General features: G+C 35.6%; 1 protein-coding gene and 1 long non-coding RNA gene across 11 annotated transcripts in view; one reads left to right on the forward strand and one right to left on the reverse strand.

Annotated features, from left to right (window-relative positions):
- AKT3 (AKT serine/threonine kinase 3) overlaps positions 1-19,295 on the forward strand; it is a 146,170-nt gene that overhangs the window by 14,110 nt on the left and 112,765 nt on the right. For 3 of the 10 annotated variants that reach the window (XM_085575547.1, XM_021550423.4, XM_085575548.1), the window contains exon 3: positions 13,427-13,501. The exons of 2 other annotated variants lie outside the window; for them this stretch is intronic. In XM_085575547.1, coding sequence (XP_085431673.1) covers positions 13,427-13,501 — 75 coding nt within the window. Of the gene's footprint in view, positions 1-11,945; positions 12,140-13,426; positions 13,502-17,954; positions 18,013-19,295 lie in introns of those variants that run through there. 5 more of the 10 variants (XR_014953834.1, XM_021550421.3, XM_085575549.1 and 2 more) reach the window with 4 other exon arrangements.
- Positions 1-19,295, reverse strand: part of LOC146767970 (uncharacterized) — a 38,636-nt gene continuing 19,341 nt past the window's right edge. The window contains exon 2 of the long non-coding RNA XR_014953835.1: positions 1-19,295. This exon is cut by the window's right edge and continues 11,914 nt beyond it. This is a non-coding gene — a long non-coding RNA (uncharacterized LOC146767970).

Genomic DNA, 19,295 nt, shown 5'->3' on the forward strand with positions numbered 1-19,295 from the left:
TTGTTTTCTTCTTCTTACTATACATAACTGTGTAGGTTTCAGTGGAAATTTTTTTAATTGCATCTAATAGTGTCCTTAATTTTCTTTGTCTGACTTGTTCTGGTTGTTGGTGGGTCAAAGTGTTTCTTTTGTTTGCTTTTGAAAACAAAAGGAAAAGCATGGTTATGTTTCACAATGCTAAGAATTCATAAGCATTTTATTCAATGGTCATACATTTCATATAATTACAACTTTTACTCTGACCTTGCTCTGGAGCGAGAATATCAAAGTTGCTAAGTGTATTTGTTAAATTTTGCCAAGGAAAAGTATCCAGCTTTAATCTATATTCTGAGAATGCACTCAGTAAACACTTATTTGGCAGCTAAATATTCTCTGTCTGTGTAAAGAAGCATCATGGGATTGGGTAAAGCTGTCTTGTTTCCACAAGCGATCATTCTGTTACAGTTTTAAAGTGAATTCTTCCATCATCGACACGATACACATTGGCTTGGCTCACAGGTGCAAACCATGTTCTAGTGGAGAAGGGTGAGTGTGGGATCTCTTCTCCAGGCAGACACTGAATGAATTCCAGCCTCAGTGACTGGTCCTTTAGGCAGCTCTGAGCCAAGTGTACGGTGCAGCATAAATTCCTGAGACTCCAGACTCAATTGACCTAGAAATAAAACTTGCACACCCTTCCTGCTGGGAACACAGAGGCTTGGGCTGCTTCAGTTGACTAATCTGTTTCTTTTATTCTCAATTACTTGGTCATGTGCCTATAGCCGTGGACCTCTTAAAATTGTCCCTTTCAGCAGTCAGTATGGTTTGTGATACAAGGAAAGGGAAAAAAAAATCCAGCTTGCTTTTGTGATTCACAGCCCAGTCAGGAGTATGAAGATGACTTGAAGGTATTGGGATGAAAAATGGTTTTGAGGAGCTGTCTAATGAGATGGGCCATTACAAAGGCGAGTTAGGTGAACTCAATGTAGAAATGAGAGGGGAAGACTGAAAATAGAGTTGGGGATTTCTCTCTGAATTTAGACTCTGCTAGAGAGAGGCTAGGGAAGACAGGGTATGTTAGGGCACCATGAATGGCTGTGAAATACAGTGAAAAGATGTTTGCTTTATTATTATTCTTAGTGCTATATCCATGTCAGTAATAGAGGGCTGAGGTCTGTATGTTTGTGAGGTTTTAAGCCTGCTTTGAGCACTGAACAATCAGTTGTGAGGCTACGTGGCTTCAAAGACCTATTTTTCTGTTTCTGCCTAAATGAGGTACCCATTAAAGTATTAATGTTTTACTCAAAAGTTAAGAAATGGCAGATTGATCATACTTGGGCTTTGAGTACTCTTTAGAAGCAGTTTCAGTGTGTTTGGAGTAGATAATACTGTGGAAGAGTAAGATGTTGTATATGAAAGGACAAACGAGCAGAGATGACAGGCTGGAGGTGAGAACTTGAGCCAGTAGAAGACGCAAGACCCAGGGAGAAGCAGTGGCTGGGAAACTTGGGGAACCTTGGGTCCCGGGTGAAAGGAGACCCTGAAGCACAGAGACTGTGTGTGCCTGGACAAGTAATGCAGCCCAGCACATTTGGGGAATGAAGTAATTGGTGATGGGGACTTGATATCTATCTACACTTAGTGCATTTGTAAAGTGAAGTGGGTGTTAATTTGGCCTGGCTTCTGTCTGCTTCTGTGCCCCTTTGGCAGTGGTAGTGCTCCTGCATACATCGTGTGGCTTTTAGTTCCATCTGAAAGGAACCAGCTTTGTGCACTGCGGGACTGCTTCAAGCAGCTGATGAAAGTACATTAACTAGGGTGGTGGGAGGATTTGCTGCAAAAGCACTTTCCTTATCTGAACTAAAGTACTGATTCAGATCCCTGTGAGACATCAGAACTTGAACAAGTGGGGACCCAGCAGAGCAGTCTCCTTAGAGCAGAGTCTCTGCTCAGGCAAAAGAGGAGTGGGAATGTATTCTGTAAGAATGGCTTTATGAGTGTAACTTACTGTCTTAATTCCAGTGACAAGAACCAAGCAGCTCATGCCCTGTGTCCACATGTGGCTGCAAAGATATTTTTGCAATTCACTGGCTCAGTGAGGATAATTTTTCTTCCTTTCAGTGTTCTCCAGTTATACCTGTAGCCAGGTGAGGAGAGAGATACACTTTCTTTGAATTTACTTTTTAGATGACACTGACATTTTTCCTTGTAATGCATACAGATGAAAGGGGAGCAGTTTTGACTAAAAACCTTAAACAGAGTGACCTGAACTTTGTTGCTGATACACAGAAATTAAATATTTGACATTACTGCAGTTAGTGTAAGCACTCTGCAGCAATTGCGGAAATGAATTTTACGTTTTGGATTTGCAGAGGACAATGCTTTGCAGAGTATCTTTAAATTTATGTAAAAGTTAGTACCTTAATTTTACTTAACATGCTTTTACTGTATTTACTAAATTAAATTTAATGATTTGCAGAGGGGGATATGTTTTTAATTTATCAGTTTGGAAACAGATGTTGTTTTACATTATGAACATGCCTAGTGTGATTAGGGCTGTATCATTACAAAAGTGAGTTTTATGCATATAATTCATGTGGTATTTTTTCTTTAAAGCCAGAGTTTTCTGAGTTGCAAACTTGACCTTGTCTGTGCTCTATAATAGTCACAACAATTAGATTTAAAATCTTTCATAACTATGCTTAATTGCAACCTAATTTCTTTATATATAACCTGTGCACAGATTTTCAATTAATTTAAGCATATGAAAAGAGTTAGGAGTTTCTGTTACCATGTTATTGAAAGATCATTAGGGACAAAGGAAGAATTGACACAGATGCAGGACCCAGTTTTAAATTTAACGTGTCAGCTAACTTTGTCTTTAATTGAAAGAGTAAGGTTTTGGTGAGGATATACCTAGTGTGTAAGGTACAACATGATGGCTAAATCATTAAAGACAAAGCAATATACTGTCACTTTGAGTTAGTGCTGGTGCTGCCACACTTCATTGCCTTACTTCTGTTTGGGCTTTGGTGTTCTGCTATGGTGCGTTGGCTGATGCAGTTTGCCATGGCAATCTCTACATGGCTCACGTGGTACATGGACCAACATTCCAATTTCATAGAGAGGGAACCAAATTCCAAAATTGTTGTGGCTTAACTGTAATAACTTAAGAAGTTTGATGTAATGAGATGGTGGTAAAAAAGCAGATGTCATGAAGCTTTCCTGTAATGAGATTGTCCTGTAAATAGTATATGTATCACTGAAATACTACAATAAGATTTTTCACGCAATGTTTTTCTTTTTTTTTATTTCCTCATTTTTAAAAATGCCTTTCATAACTTTGTAGCATCTAAAATTGAAGTAGTGTTAGTATTTCTAAATTCATACAGTTCATAGAAAGTGTTTGATTTACTGTGATGGGATTGACTCAACTCTGCTCGGTTTTCATTTTTGAGATTCAGGATATGATGCAGGTATCATGGGATTTTGAGAAGTAACTGTGTGGAAAATATTTACAACTGTTACATCTTGTTTCAAGAAGAATAAATAGCATAGTGGAATAAATCTATTGTTCCAAATAGTAATAGAGTTGTTGTTTAAAGTACAAATTATTTATAGTCTTAGGGTAGTGGACATTGGGTTTTACAGTTGAACCAAGACCAAACAGATGTTAATTTTGGAAAGACACTCTGGAGATTGAGTTCATGTGGTATATTTGAGGGTTTTTTTCCTCCATTGGTTTTTGTTGTTTTGGTTTTGTGTTTTTTTTTTTTTTTTGGTTTTTTTTGTATGTTTTTTTTAATGGGGACACAAATGCCTTGATTGGAAAATTAATCTCAGAAGTTATGGTATTAATTGAGCATTATTCACAACCTGTCAGAAATCTTGTTTGCAGATTGTCTGAATTATCTGAGCAATTTAACACACCTCTAACAAAGACAAATTTAAATAGACTATGTTAAACATCTGCACAAAGTAGAAGAAATTGAATTTTTTTTTTCTAATTGTCTTACCAAATAGTAGTTTAAAGTAAAGTCTTGATTGATAAACGACTTGAAAATAATTAATCCTTTCATATCATGGTTGTTCTACTCTAATTAATGCAAAATGTGAAGGTCCAACAAAATGTATGATTTTATAAGGGATAGTTCCATGTAGACCAACGGAAGGAATAATGGTAGTGTGACCTTTATTATAGCCTTATATGGTAGCTAGACTTTTTAATTTTTTAATTCCCAGATTTTTTTTTTTAAATTCCCTGTTAAGAAATTGCTGTATCTTGCACTCAGTGTAGAAGTGGATCTAAGTAAATCTGTAAAGTTGCTTGTAGTCAGTACTGTTTGTGTTTTTTGTTTGTTTGTATGTTTTTGTTGTTATTGTTGGGTTTGTGTTGTTTTTGTTTTTTATTTGCTTGGGTGGTTTTTTTGTTTTGTTTTGTTTTTTCCCCACATACACTATGAGCAGAGATCTTTGTATTTAGATGCTGTTTTCCTGCAGCTACCCTACTTAGGAGAGGAGGGCCTCTGAGCCCTTTCTCTGTCCTGCTCACTTTGTAGTTGACTACCAAGATCTTCCTTTTGGAATAACCTTTTTTTCCATACTTTTCCTTGAAGAGGATCAGAACCATATGAAAATCTTAAACTTGATGTAACTAGGATGAGGTGCTCTCTTTGCTAAATAACTTTATTCTGTATACTTTTTAGGTAGTGCATAGGTGAGTGTAATTTTTGCAGCTCTCTACCTTGTTCTATTACCAATTCTGTTCTTAAAGAAGTTTACAATAGAAATTGAAGTGTGAAACACAAAGTATTTTAAACAGTCTCAAGATTATCCTTGTTGTAATATCCTTGTTGAATGGCAGTTTAGATAAATGTGCATAGTTGATTAAGCTTCAGATTTAAAAACTTGTTTGTGTTTCCTTGTAGCTATAATAGAGACTGTTGCAAGCCTTTAAATGGTTGTAGAGTTTTGATTCTCGTCAGTAAAAACGAAGCTCTCATACATGTATTGTAGATGACAGTGGCTAAAATTCTGTTTGTTTTCCCTGCAGTTGCTTGTAAGGCATTTTTCTGGTGCTTATCACTTTAGGCTCAAAGCTTTTGCATATCCTGAGTTATGTGAAAAGTGCTTTTGCTATTCCTGACAGCAGCAGGTTGCTTGTTACACAGGAAGATACCTGGGCAATGGGTGTTTTGGAGTACTCTGGACCCAGTGGCCTTATATGTTCTTGTATGTCTGTTCCATTTCCTGTATAATGAATGCTGCCTGCTTGCACATGGTCTGAAGCTTTTCTCCATTCATGCTGGTTTCTCTTATTCACACTACTTAGTTACCCGTGAGAGTAATACTTCTAAAGAAGCAAGCTTGGTTGGACATTTTCTGTTGCAGGGATTAGAGAATCAAGATGTTAACAATTCATTGTGGGTCCTTTTCCTGCTCAAAACCCTTTTGGCCTGGCAGTACTGCATGGCCAGCAAATGTCCAAAGGATGCTGTTGGGGAAGAATTTGAGGAAACATTTGGCAAATACATGTTTTCTGTTTCTTAAAACCTCTACTTTTTATTTGAAGCTTGAATAGTCATGCTGTATAATACCTTTGGCATGCTGTAATACATTGGTTACACTGGAAATTCCTTTGTGTTTGTGTTACTTCATTGTTTTTGTAAGGATAATATGTTTGCAACACCAGAACTTTTGATACCTTGTAAAAAATCATCTTCTCTTGATATACCTACATGCCAGTCCAACAAATCTCCCAAGTTTTTGTGATTTATTTTATTTCTGAAGCAGTCTGTGTACTTGTTCTCACCTCAGCTAGGTCAATCAGCTTATGCCTCTGTGGGAACCACTTCTTTAATACCATCCCTGCTGTAATCGTCAAAAACATTATTGAGGTCAGCAGCTGTGACTTGGAACTAGGTTCTGAAAAAGTTCTAGGACTGGACTAAGACCTCAGAGTTTTAGGGCATGATACAAATGAGACTGCAGATTGAGACACTGAAAATAAGCTTTTTTTCAATAAAGAAACTTTAGGGAGAAGACCAGGGAAGAAGGTTTTATAACCGCTCGGTGCTATCTTGGTTGTCTTTTGTTTTCTAAGAGGAACTGTTGACCCTTCATGAGCATCTCTACATGAGCATTGTAGACAAAACAAGAGACTTTTTTTTCATTAAAACATGGAAAGATGTTGGTAGCGAGTGGGATCTGTTTGATCTCCCAAGTTCTTGAGAGCAGTTTAATCTTAATTGCAGGCAAAACGCTGCTTAGTTCCAACATCACAGACCTTAACTTGCTCTGGGAGGGATTCCTGCTTCCCAGGGTAGGACTTCATCAGGATAATAGAGGCAGATCTGTTGAGACATGCTTAGATTTTGGTTCAAGCTACATAGGAACATTTCCAGAGCTTTGCTTTGGATGCAGTCATGTGTGTCCCTGTGGACTTGAGAGCTCCTCGGCAGTGGGAATGGTGGTCACAGTGTAAGCCACAACTTGTAATAGTTGATAATTGGGAGACTTGTTTCAGATGTATACTCCTTATGTGTCATGGTGTACCTCTAGTCTCATTTTTTCCAGCGTTCTTTAATACCATCTCTGACTAGTACTTACTCTTACTCTAGCTCTCAGCTAGTCTACGTTATTATTGATTCCTTCCCTTGCAAATCAGGGTGTTGTTATAAAAAACTAAGTAAATTTATTTATAAAAACTTAAGTAAATTTCTTTGTAATCATATCACTGCAACTGACATTTATATACTGTAAATTTTTAGTTTGTAGTTTGCTTTCTAAGCGAGTGCTTTGTTAAAAACTGATAGGAAGATAGGAAATGAATGTGTAGATGCCAGAACACTGATAAGAAAACACATTGTCTTTTACTAGATCTTCAGAAGAACACTTAGAAATTGATGACTGTCCTGACTTCAGGAGTAGTCTTCCCAAAAATATTGAATTACAATATGGTAGCATATTTACTGTGTAAAATTCGAAAGTTCTCTGATTCATTAGTTGTTACCATTTTTGCATTGAAATTCCAAATTGTGTAATCCTCAGTTATTTACATTTGAACAGTTGAAATGCAAAAAAATTTACTGGGCACAGCTTCCTGATAGCCTTTTATCAACGTTGCCACAATAAGAAACCTGCTGTAACCAGAGCAATCTTCACACAGCTGCTAATTAGGCTGAGGTACTGAGAACCACACCACCAGCAAGAGATTTGAGGGATACTTGATACAAATGTTCTGTGGTTTTGGTTGTGATAAATTTATAGACATCCTAGTTCACAGTGAAGGAAGACATGTAAGATGGTAAATTATATAAAAAACTGGGCCAATAGTACCTTAAATTTGGCACTCAGTGTTGTGGAAACTTGAATTTGTCCAAGTCACAGTTTCCCTCAGATAAATCTGAAATAGTATTGTTACTTCACCTCAGAGACTTCCTGAATGTGAGTTTGTTTATCTTTGTGAAACTCCTAAATACCTTACATTACAATATTCAGGCTTTTAAAAATATAATTTTATATAATTGAAATATAATTTCTGTACAGGAAGCAAAATCAATCTAATAGCTGAAGTTTAGTCTGAATGAGAAGAAGTGGATTTTTTTTGTTTTTGTTTATCCTGACACATTGCAGAGGAAGAGGTAAAATCTGTTAGGTCATACAAAGAGATAACTTGTTAAAGAAAATGGAAAAATCTTAAGGTTAGTTTTTTTGTTAGGCATCTTCCAGAGAGACTGGAGGAAACCCTTGAACAATGGTCCTTGGGAGAGTGTAATCTGTAGGAACATCACAGCATCTCTGCCTATGCTTGCATGCTTTTGATTTCATGAAACTGCAGATGGATTAATGGTATAACTTTTGCACATGTAAAAATTCCTTCAAAGTAGTGTGCTTCTATATAGTATCTTTTGCTTTACTTTGAGGCTGGCATTCACTCTGTTTTCAACTGTGTTGGCTTTTTTAATATCATGCCAGTTTATGCATGCTGACTAATACATTGGAAACTTTTCTGAACAACTTTATTCTTATCTTGAGAAACAGCAGCAGCTACTATATTTTAATTAGAAACTTGTGAACTTGCCCCTGATGCTCTTCCATGTTTACTTGAAACTTAAGTGGAAGCTGTTGCTGAAATGGGGGAAGTGTCATGTCCTCCCCTAGCTTGGTTGTGTTGGCACTTGTGCTCATAATGGTGACATGGTGAATCATGCCAGGAAATTTATCTAGCTGAAAATGAATCTTTTTTTATTGTCCTAGCTAACTTTCAGATGGATCATTTCCCTGACCTGATTCACTGTGTAGCTGCACAAACAGTAGAGCTGGCAAACACAGGAATGGGAGAGTGGAGGGACAGGACAGCTCCCTGCTAGGGGCAGTCCCCACCTTTGCAGGAGTGAATTGGCTACAGAACTGCACCTAAAACTTATATTGGTCACTACCACAGGACTGTGGCATGACTAGTTTGTATTTCAAGATGGTTTTCTTTGAAATTCATGTTTAGAAAAGGACCATTGATTTATTCTAGTCCTAAATGTGATTGAATTTAAAAATGCCACCGGGAGGGTTAGCTAATTCCTATTCCTGTGTGTTTATCATTTTTAAACAAACAGAAACTTTTCACGGAAGAGTGAACTAATGTTCAGGCTAATGTCTTAAAGGACGTTACATGGTTCCTTTATCTAAATAATAGAGTAGTTTTGTAATCTTCTTGTGCTTATAGCTTGAAAGGTGTTTAAAAACAGTATTTTAACCAAAAAACTCTAAAGGTTTATGATAGATAGGAATTCTTATGAGGCTAGTGAGTTGTTGGCTTCTAGGTATTACTCCAGATTAAAACGATATTTGATGGTTTTCAGAGTTCAAAATATTAATAGTGTGTTCGTGGGCAATCAGTGAAACTTCTGGTAATGTTAATTTGTGAGAATCTTGAGTTTTCTGGTAGATTTTCTTCTACGTTAGGTAGACTTCTTACAAAGTAGATTTTGTCTGAATGTCATTCTTTCAAATCAATACTCCATTTCTGGGTTTGCTTGGTTATATAACAAAGTCTGAAGAAGGATCACATTCTATGATTTCAACTTCCACATGAATATTTAAGATGAATTTTTGTTGTAAACATTGTATTTAAGATCCCTTTGGATGGTTTTCAATCTCAGAGTCTTATCCTTTTAATTGATACCAAGTGCATAGGATATTATGTGGAACTGCTGTTGGCACAAAGAGGCTTATGTAGGGATGATGAACATTTCCCTTTCCAACTATCCTTGCTCCAGAGGAGTCGGGGACTTGCTGTTATTTGCAGCTCTGTGAACAACCATGCTGATATTAGATAAAATACAAAACTTTCTTGGCAAACTAAGAGTCAAAAGCCCCAAATGAAACCAAACCAGCTGGTTCTAGGGATTCTTTCAAATACCTTGTGTTCCCCTACATCCTCTCCAGGAAGATCCAAGAAGTTAGCTGCAGATATTATTAAGTCTACAAATGGACAGCTGGGAAAACAGTTCTAGCATGTTATTTGTGGTGTATAATAGCTGTGTAATACTTACTAATGTATTTGTCTGAGATGTGTTTTTTGTGCCAGCTTCCTCTGTGTCCGTGTAGTCATTAATAGATAATCACACAGATGTTGAGTGCACTGGTGGTGTGGTTTTAAAGAATCTGCTGTAGATAGGTAGTAATAATAATACCAATAATAATATTAATACTTTACTGTAGTTATCCTCCTCCTTCAATAAAAAAAACTTGACCCGCTGAAATAAGGTCACATTCTAAAAAATTCTAACATTCATAGGATATTTGTGTCTTTTTGAGGAACATATTTCAATAATTTAATGTATTCTTGCATAAGAATATAAAATCCAAATTTGTGTTGGTTTGTTGTAATGAATTTTCCTGTAAAAAAGGTAACAAGTTGATACTCCAGAGCAGAATAAAATAAATAGGGACAAAAAGGCTCTTTATTGGGAGGCAAAATGAGTGCAGCAGCATCATTGTGTAGTCATCCAGAGTGTGTCTGACCTTTCCTTATGAAAGGAAAGTATCTCTATGAATTTTGGTGGATAGAAAACTACAGGTTGTTGTATTCAGTGAAATAATTGTCACTGGTAAATTACCTCACAGCAAGGATTTGTTTGTTTTGTAGTAAATACAATTCTGCATTATAGCTTTGGCATATTAATAGTCTTTCCTTTCTTGCAATCCACTATATTCCTTAAAAGCCATCTGTGGTTCCTGAGCTGTTGATATCAATATATTTGTAGCTTTAGCATAGAGGAAAGTTTTATATTGATTGCATGCATGGTTTATAGAAAGGGTGGCTTACCATGATCTCTTGTCTTTTGCCGATTAACATTTAAAGATGTCATCTTTAGAGTTCCTTAAAAATCTGCTTGTATTTCTTCACTTAGAGTGTGATATTTTATTTTTTTAACACACAAAGGAAGAAATTAATCTATTTTAATCTTTCCTCAGAATAGATAAATATTAGCAATTACTCTCTACTGAGAAATTCCATGCATCATGATTTAACCAATGTCTGAGGAACACAGTATTGTTGTTCAAAGCACACCCAATAGGAAGAGAATGGTGTTTGAAAATGTGCCATCTGAAGCACAAAAGGTTTCAGAGTGCATAAAACCTTTTGGAGATTTAGAATCAGGAAGGTAGAACTCAGTAAAGCATGTGAAGTTTACTTAAGTCCTCACTGTGAGAAAAGAGGTGTCTTTTTGTAAATCTTAACTGTATTGATATTTCTTTTAAACTGTAGAATGGTGTGAGCTACTGGGGAGCCTGGGGTATCAAGCAGGTACCAAGAGCACTAAAGATCAGGAGAACTTTCTCAGAATCTGTTTTAAGGAGAATTTCCAAGGAAATAGCCTTTCATGCTCATGCTGCACTGAGCAGCACTCTTTTTTCTGAAAGAAAAATATGCATTGATGGTCTCAGCTTCTACTGTAGTTAGAGATTCTGTTCCTAGTTTGAAATTGTAGAAATTGAAAAATTGGTAATGTTTTCAAGATATTTTTTTCTTTTGGTTTATACTGTAACTCTTACTGGATATTTCTGGTATAAAAATATGTCAGTAATTTTGTTACACATTGCCCTTGGCCACAGCTGCTCTCTGGTCTTGTTTGAAAGAGTTACTGGTAAATGCTACAATATTTGTGTGGCTCTACACAGCTGATGAGCCTGTTGAGATTGGTAAAATGGGAAGGATACAAAGAATAGAGAAATTTAAAAGATGGGTTAGATAGGCTGGGACAGTGAGTTAATTTGGTATGGAAATGAGGTACCTCTGTTACTGGACACAACATCAAGGATTTATAAAATGGAGAAAATTTTAACGTGGAGATAGGGTTTCAGAAAAAAAATACTGAAAGCTTGCATTGCAGGGACTATTAATTTTTAATTACTTAAGGCATGAAGTGTCCGAAACAAACAAGAATTCTATGGTAAATGCAGTAACTCCTGTAATGCTGCAAAGCATCCTTGACTTTCATTGTTTAGTAGATGAAGTTAAACCCTTTATTTTTTATTTTTTATTTTTTTGAGTGCTTTGTTTATAATGCTATTATATAATTATAAGGAAAAAATATAGACAAATAACATTTTCCCCTTAAAACTCCCAGATGAAAGTCTGCACCGGAAAGTAAAAGAATACAAGAAAGGAATAAATTTATATATATCTTGGTAGTAAGGTGCCTGTCATCTGGGGATTTCAGTAAGGAGCTAGTATTACAAACTGGCAAGGCAACAGTTTCATTTACCAACCAAATAAGATACGGTCATAAAAATCCATGTTTTAAAGACCAGGGTGTGAAACTTCAACTGAGATATTGCTTTCCATCACAACATATGGATTTGAAAGCTGGAAATCCAACAAAGGTACAGACATCTAAATGCCTTTGAAAGCAAATGCCTTAGAAAAATACTATGTATTAAATGGAATGAATTTATAACAGATGCCAAGATTCATTAGACAGCTCAAAAACCCCTTGGCTCTAAAGTTATCCAGAAAAGAAGATGGAATTATCATCTGGAACATATGTTAAGAATGAAGCCAGAGCATCTGTCATGGAAAACATGCCACTGGGCAGCTGGAGGAACACACAAAAAGCACCAGCTGAAAGAGTCTCTCCATTGAACAACACCAAAGGTAAAAAGGTTGTGGGACATCACACTGGATGTGTGAGCAGATAAAAACTGCACAGGGCTTTTTGGCTCTTTGTGGCTTTTTTTTTTTTTCAGTATTAGAAACTGAAGAGTTTTGGGTTTTTTTTTTTAATATTGCAGATAGCAAGGAGTGGTTAAAAGTAGAAAGTCAGAAGTAAAAAGTACAGATTACTAAGTAGAGTATTTAATTATAATGTATTTTAGTTTATTTTAGAATTTTTATATAGTTTCAGCCCTGAAAAGAAAAAGAAGATTGTGTAGTTAAGTAAATCTTCAGATGCATTCCCACTGATTAGCTTAATGCATAATAGAGCATTCAGGATTATTTAAATAAAATCCAGGCTTATTTTATCCAAGTAACCTACAGTTGACGACAGTACATGGCTTACCTTTTCTCTGAGAGCACTTGCACTTATATTTTTCTACTTTTTTCACTTCATAGGAGTTCTAGAATTTCTAAACCAGAATCTCTTTGCAATATAGTATTTTTTAACTTGCCCTACTATGAGCCTAATGTTACAAGGTTTGTATTGGAAACAGCAGAATTTAAATTTTATGAAAGACTTTTAGTTGAAATGGAAGCTTTCAAATCTTCTATCTCAATCTGTCTCTTGCTCATGTGTTATGCAAAACATTTTATTAAATATAATGATCTCAACGAAGTTTGTCTGAAGTAAGCATTCAGTAATATCTTAGACTTGGTAGATAGAATTGATTTGTGTTTTATTTTCCTCTTATGATATTCAGGGGGGGAGAAAATCTCCCAAACAGAGGTGTGGGTGTGTGTGGGTGTGGGGTTGTTACGGTTTTTGGTTTTTTGTTTGTTTCCTTGGTTTTCTGGGGAGTGTTCTTTTTTGTTTGTTTCTTGTTTTTTTGGTTTTTTTAATTTGGGTTGTTCGTTACCCCCCTCCCCCTCACTGAATCATCTCATTGATTCCAGCCTAGTACATGGGAATGAATGTATTGTGTGAGAAGTTCAAACAGCTCACTCACCTTCTAGATTCATCTTATAATTCTAAGCAGTGAACTAAGACTGTTACTTCCACTTAGCAGGATAACAAGTTTAGTCAAAATGAATAACTCTTCAAACATTTCCGAAGTTTATTGATAGCTGGAGCTTTTCTGCTTCTTCCATTTAGAGTGTTATGGTGATTATTTATTAATACCTCATAAAGGAGAGAAAAGCTTTCAAATGCAGTTCAGCTGTACTTACAGGCTCAATGTTGAGGAAACAAAATTTGATTTTATTTTTCTTCTTAAATATTTACAGATAGTATTTTTATCCTGTGTACACATTTGCTGTTGATGGAGCTCAGTTCAGATGCCTTCCTCTCATGCACTGGAGGTAAGGTATCTATCTTTAGTCTGTCCTGCAGAGTCTGCACAGTCACGATTTTCTACTTTCACTGATTCTGCATCTGATTTATTGTGGAATTAGGTCCAGTTAGGATTGTAGATAAAACCAATAAATTTTGTCAGAGGTTGTCCGTACTGTCAAATTCAGAGGAGATTTCATTTATATTAGATAAAAAAAATGAATCCAGCACATTCCAGAATGTCTCTCCTCCTTTTGTTTCTATGATCATTTGCTCTTTTGTGTGCATGGCAACTGAAATTTCTGTGATCCAGATTGTAATAATGTACTTCTGGTAGTATTGAAGGCAAACTTGAAAATAATGTCTCTGGCAATAAAAGAAGTGAAAAGACATTGTGTATTTCAAGTTATGTGTTGCCTAGAGGTTTGAACTGCAGTTGTTCTGTAATCACTGCTAAAGATTTTTTTCTCAGGAGTACATAACAATAAAAAATCTTCAAGAGCTAAAAATACAGGATTACTATATTCTTTGACCTGTGGTCAGAGAGTTGGCAGGAATTGCCTTGTATTGTTTGTTCAAGGTTTGTTTGAAGAGAACAATTATAGCATGATCATTAAAAATATTGACATATTTTTCAGGAGCAGAAGATTAAAAATACATCTTTAAGAAAGAGAGTTTTTAAGTATTAAGGTGGATTGCACTAAAAAAAGTAGGAACAAAAAGTAAACATTGTTTAAATTCTAATCTGAATTCCAGTTATTGAGGAAGTGGTTGTTTGTTGAAATTGTGTATATTTCTGTGCATTTTCATTGTAGTGTTTTAATAAAAGACACTACAAAATCTAATTTAACATAATCTTGATCTCTTAAAAAAGATAGGCAACACCTCCATGTAGATCTCCAGTAGGATGAGAAGAGTCCTCGATGGATTTTTTAATGAAAGACTGTATGAAGACCTCATCCCCTCATTTTGATGCATAGTCAAAATCAATCTAGACATACAGGGTGATAGTTATGACTAAGAGGGTTTGCCAGGTTAATAGCTTTGAGTGAGTGGTTCTCTGGTATTGAACTTTGGTTTGCACAGATGAGAGTATGTGGGTTCCCACAGTACAGCTCTGCTGAGTTTATGCCAGATTTTTTGCTAAATTAGTTCTGTAATAAAACTGGAATGTTTCAGTCTTTGTCTTTCTGCTGTGTAGGGTCAGCATGCCTGTGTTGTTTTGTCCTTGTCCCTGATTGAACTTTATTCCTTTCATATCTAGTTTGAGATGTTGTTTTGGGAATTGCCTGCGGAGGACTGGCATTTCCCTCCATTTTCCCTCTGGATGTACTGCTGGGTGTAGATCACTCATGCTCCTCCCAGAAACTGTTTAAAGCAAAATAAACTTTCCCCTCCAGACACATGTTTCTTAAAACCTAGGTAATCATTAATTTATGTTTATAATATCTGATAAAGTGACTTATAAATGTTGTACCTATGATGATGAAAGAGTGCTTCCTGTGTATAAAAACTTTTTATTGAACAAATGGAGATCTGTAGTGTAGATACTCTCTATAAGATAATGGAGAAATGTATCACTATCTCATAAACCTCACTAATTTGGGAGAACTAGTACAGTTGTCCTTATGTTGCAAACTACCTACTAAAATAACTAGATAAGTGCAAAAATACTGGTCTGTGTTTCCAGCAAGGCTGCCAAGAAGAAATTTTGAGTGTTAAAATTGTGTGTCCCCCATTTTGATGAGGACTCAAAACCAGAGTAAGTCCATGCATGGTGATTATCTTGGGTGTTCTTGAAAGCTCCAGTGACTATTAGATACAAAGTACTTCTGCAACTTAACAAACTTTATTTGGACCAACTTTCTACCAACATGTAGCCTAAATTTCCCTGCTGATCATTTTTTGTACTGCCATCTGTAGATGTGAAGCACAATTAATCACTGTCCTCCTTATGAGACTTGCATATTTTAAGATTATTATATTCCGCCTTCCTCTTACTCTGTACCATGTTCTCTGTTCTAGGATAAGCCTTGTTATTTATAGTGTACTTCAAAGTTAGTATTTTCTTTAAAAAAAAATAAAACAACAAAAAAACCCTATACAATCTGGTTCTCTCAGGACCTTTACCAATTTAGTAATTTTTAATATTTTAATTTGTTAGTCCTTAAAATTTGTAAATGCTGCTATTTCAGAACTTTTATCTTTGCTGGATAAAAACAATGAATTCTTATTTTAGTTATTTTTTCCTTGATTTGCGTACAAAATCTTTGTTAATACATAGCATAATGATATTTATCTCTTCTGTTATGTGTCTTTTTTGTAGCATCATTGCATTACTTGTTTTTCATAGATTTTTCTAAGGCAATCAAATTCTTAAATCTGGACTATTGTAAAGAACTCTTCTGTCTTGGCATCTCCATACGTGAATGATTTGTAACTGGATTATAAAATTTTTTACCCTTAGAATGTTTATCTTGCTTTTTATTATTCTGTATCTGATTTGCTTATGCCAAAGGTGTTTTATTAAGATGTACTGATCTATTCTGGGGGGGGGTTTATTTTTTGTTGGCAAATAGCTTTTTTTATTATACCCAAATAAATGATCTCTTCAGAGTGCCTGTGACTGTCAGCTCACTGATCAGCTAAAAACAATTTAATAAAAATAGAATTCAGAGAGTGAGAAGTGGAGAATTATTCTTCTTTCCATAATTTAATATGTTAGAAAAAAAAAAAATCTAAGGCTTTTAATCGGTGGTGACATCAGAGTGATTGAGGATATTTTGATTGTTCTGGGAAGCTGGGTGAATAATATTCATATACTTCTTTTAATCTGTTGATTTCCATGAACTGCCATTGTGTTATTATAATCTTATCTTTTATTAACACATCCTATTACATTTTAAATTGTCCATGACTTTTTTGTGCTGAGGATTTTTAGTTTGTTTGCTTTAGTATGTATTATAAAGAAAGCTGAAAATAGTATATGACTGTGAGTTTTTTAATATTTTAATATTTATTTCTATTTTGGGTGTTTTAGTAATTGCTAGTCTTCTCTGAAGAGACAGAGGACCTTTTAAAATCAAAATAATGTATTTTTGTGATGTTTTATTCCCTGAGAAAATAAAATAATTTTGTGTTTGCTTATATGAAGCTTACTATTTCCACTGGAGGAAAAGAAATATAGTGATATTCTGAACTGTCACAGGTGGTGAAGGTACCCTGGGCAATGATCTACAAAATCTTTGAGCACTGATCACCGCAGAAATCTTGCTTTGATAAAAGATTAGGTGGTCTTTACTTGTGACCCCTACTGTTCATTGTGTGAGGATTACAAATTCTCTTTAAAAGTGAGTCTGTGCTTAGGTGGGATGGATATTTCAGTGCATTTGCTTCTGTTTGAGAAGTTTGCTTTCAGGTTTGTGTTAGTGCTAATTTTAAAGAGAAAATACATATAATATATATTCCATGTTTGTTTTTACTTTGTGTGAGAATATGTGTGGGCTTTTTTATTTTTTTAGGGTTTTTTTTGTATTTTTTTTTTTTCTCATTCTGCTTCCCCGTTCCCTCCCCACATTTACACATTTGTTTTGAAGAAGGGACACTCTTCTGTAATAGGCTTGGGCGTATAGTTGATCCAGCAGAACTTTTCTGCTGCTATGGTCTCCTTGGCCATTCCTTTTGTTTTCCAGCAGGTTGTAAGTGTGATTGTATAGGAAATAAACTTCTGAAGTGCTTGCCCCCTTCCCTTTGCCTTGCCCCTAGCAAATAGACTGTCTGTATTCCTAAGCGGTGCTGTGTGCAACGTTTCTTGCATGTGTTGTGGCCATTCAGGACATGCACCTTGTTTTATATAGGGAAACTTGCAGGCAGTCTTCTGGCTGACATATCTGCCAGATACCTCAGATCTTAGAGCTTGGGCAAGGTAATTCCTGGGAGAGCAGCCACACATGGCTGGCTTCTGTAGCACAGGAGTTCACCTTGCTCCATTTAGCAGCCAGACAGACTGCAGCACCTGAGGCGACTGAAGAGGAGATAATCTTCTTACAACCCAGAACAAATCCCCTGATAGAGGAGGATTCCTCCAGGTTCTGCCCTATTAAAAGGTGGGGATTTCCTGCAATGGGAAATCTTGCTTTGACAAGATACTTACATTAGCGGGAATTTTGCACAGTAGTTGAGACCTAAGTGCAGAGTTGCGGAGTTTTTTTTTTTTTTTGGGGTTTTTTTTTTTTTTTTTTTTTTAATAAAAAAAGGTTTTCTCCATAGAGCAGTAATTTTTGACATTAAGTTCACAGCTTCAGACTTTGGGTATCTACAGAAATGTTTGGGATTCCAGCCCCCAAGCTAGCAAGCTAGATCAGTCAAGTTTGACTTGCTGATCCCAGATGCCCAATATGTGGGTGCCTAGGAATGTGTAGCAAACAGTAAACTCTGTTTCTGATAGATGTTTGTTCTGATTTCCCTTCTTGCTTCTCCCAGTCCCAGCCCCCAGCCTTGCCTGATCTCCATCATCTGGGACTTCAGACAGGATACATTGGTAAGCATGTACTTTTGAGGGCTTGGATTATTTTGGAGACAGCAAGTGCCATGTAATGTTAAAGTGGAGATATGAGACTTAGTGGTATGGTTTTTCTAGGAAGTTACTTTACACGTCCATGTAGATTTCTACTTAAATTCATTGTACTCTATCTTCTAGTGATACAGTTTTTATTGTAGCATGGGATTTCACACTCCTTTTGTAGTTTTAGACTCACATTCCCTACTTATTAAGCAAATTGGGTGTTTTAATGGGGTCCTACAAGTGCTCATTAAAGCTATTTTTTCAACAGCTGATCATTATTTCTCCCTTTTTTATTTTTTAAATTTCCTTTTTTTTTTTTTAATTTGAGAAAGCTAGCCAGCAGAGATTTTATTTCATTTGTTCTGTGTAAAGTAGTAATTTCCTTTTCCATTCTTTGTTCTTACAGCCCCTAAATGCTTAGAAATTTGTTTTCAGTTGCTGCAAGTAGCCTAAAAAAGTTTCTGTCTGTTTTATTCTTACCTATGGATGTAGCTGGATGCTCTGTTTATAATGCCAGACACAATAAGGACTCCATAATCAGCTAATGCTTTTCCAGATGAGTCAAGTGTTTTGGGAGTGTGAATCAGCTTGGAGACCTATTTCTCAATTTTGAAGTCACTCATCTAAGAATCATGAAACACAGGAATAGGAGAAGCAGGACTGCAAACTTTGCTGATAATTTATTTTAAAGTTTTCATAAACTTATTTCAAAATGAAATTGTTTTTATTGTATATAAGTGTCCAGTGGCCCAGTTGGCATTGTTTTCAGCAATCTAGATGCTGCTTCTCTTTAATGTGTGCTTTGGCTGCATGCTGTGTAAATTACTTTCCTGGAAGAAAACACCTTACATTAACAGTCTTTTTGCAGTTTAACATTGTAAATTTTTTTCTACAGAACATAAGCACACTGATATATACACCACCACTGAAGTAGTTTAAAATGGTGATACTGGAGAAATTCTGAATCCTGACCTAATTAACTTTGTGGTAGCAAATTTTGCCTTTTCTGCTTTTAGAACTCGTTTTGATAGAAATAATTTATTCAGAAAACATATACAAGAAGACCTGAATTTTTTATTCCCTTCTATAAAGTAATATTTACTTAATGGTATATGAGGATATGTATGTGAATTAGTACACTTTCAAAAGTACAAATTAGAAATTAATTATATTTTCAAATATTCACTTTTTTTATCATCTCTGAAAGGTTCTTTGCCGTTTGGTACAAATGTCAGCACTATGACTATGATCCTTGTATT

Source organism: Lonchura striata, chromosome 3 (assembly GCF_050655825.1).
Source record: "Lonchura striata isolate lonStrDom1 chromosome 3, ASM5065582v1, whole genome shotgun sequence".
In the NCBI taxonomy this organism is placed as follows: domain Eukaryota; kingdom Metazoa; phylum Chordata; class Aves; order Passeriformes; family Estrildidae; genus Lonchura; species Lonchura striata.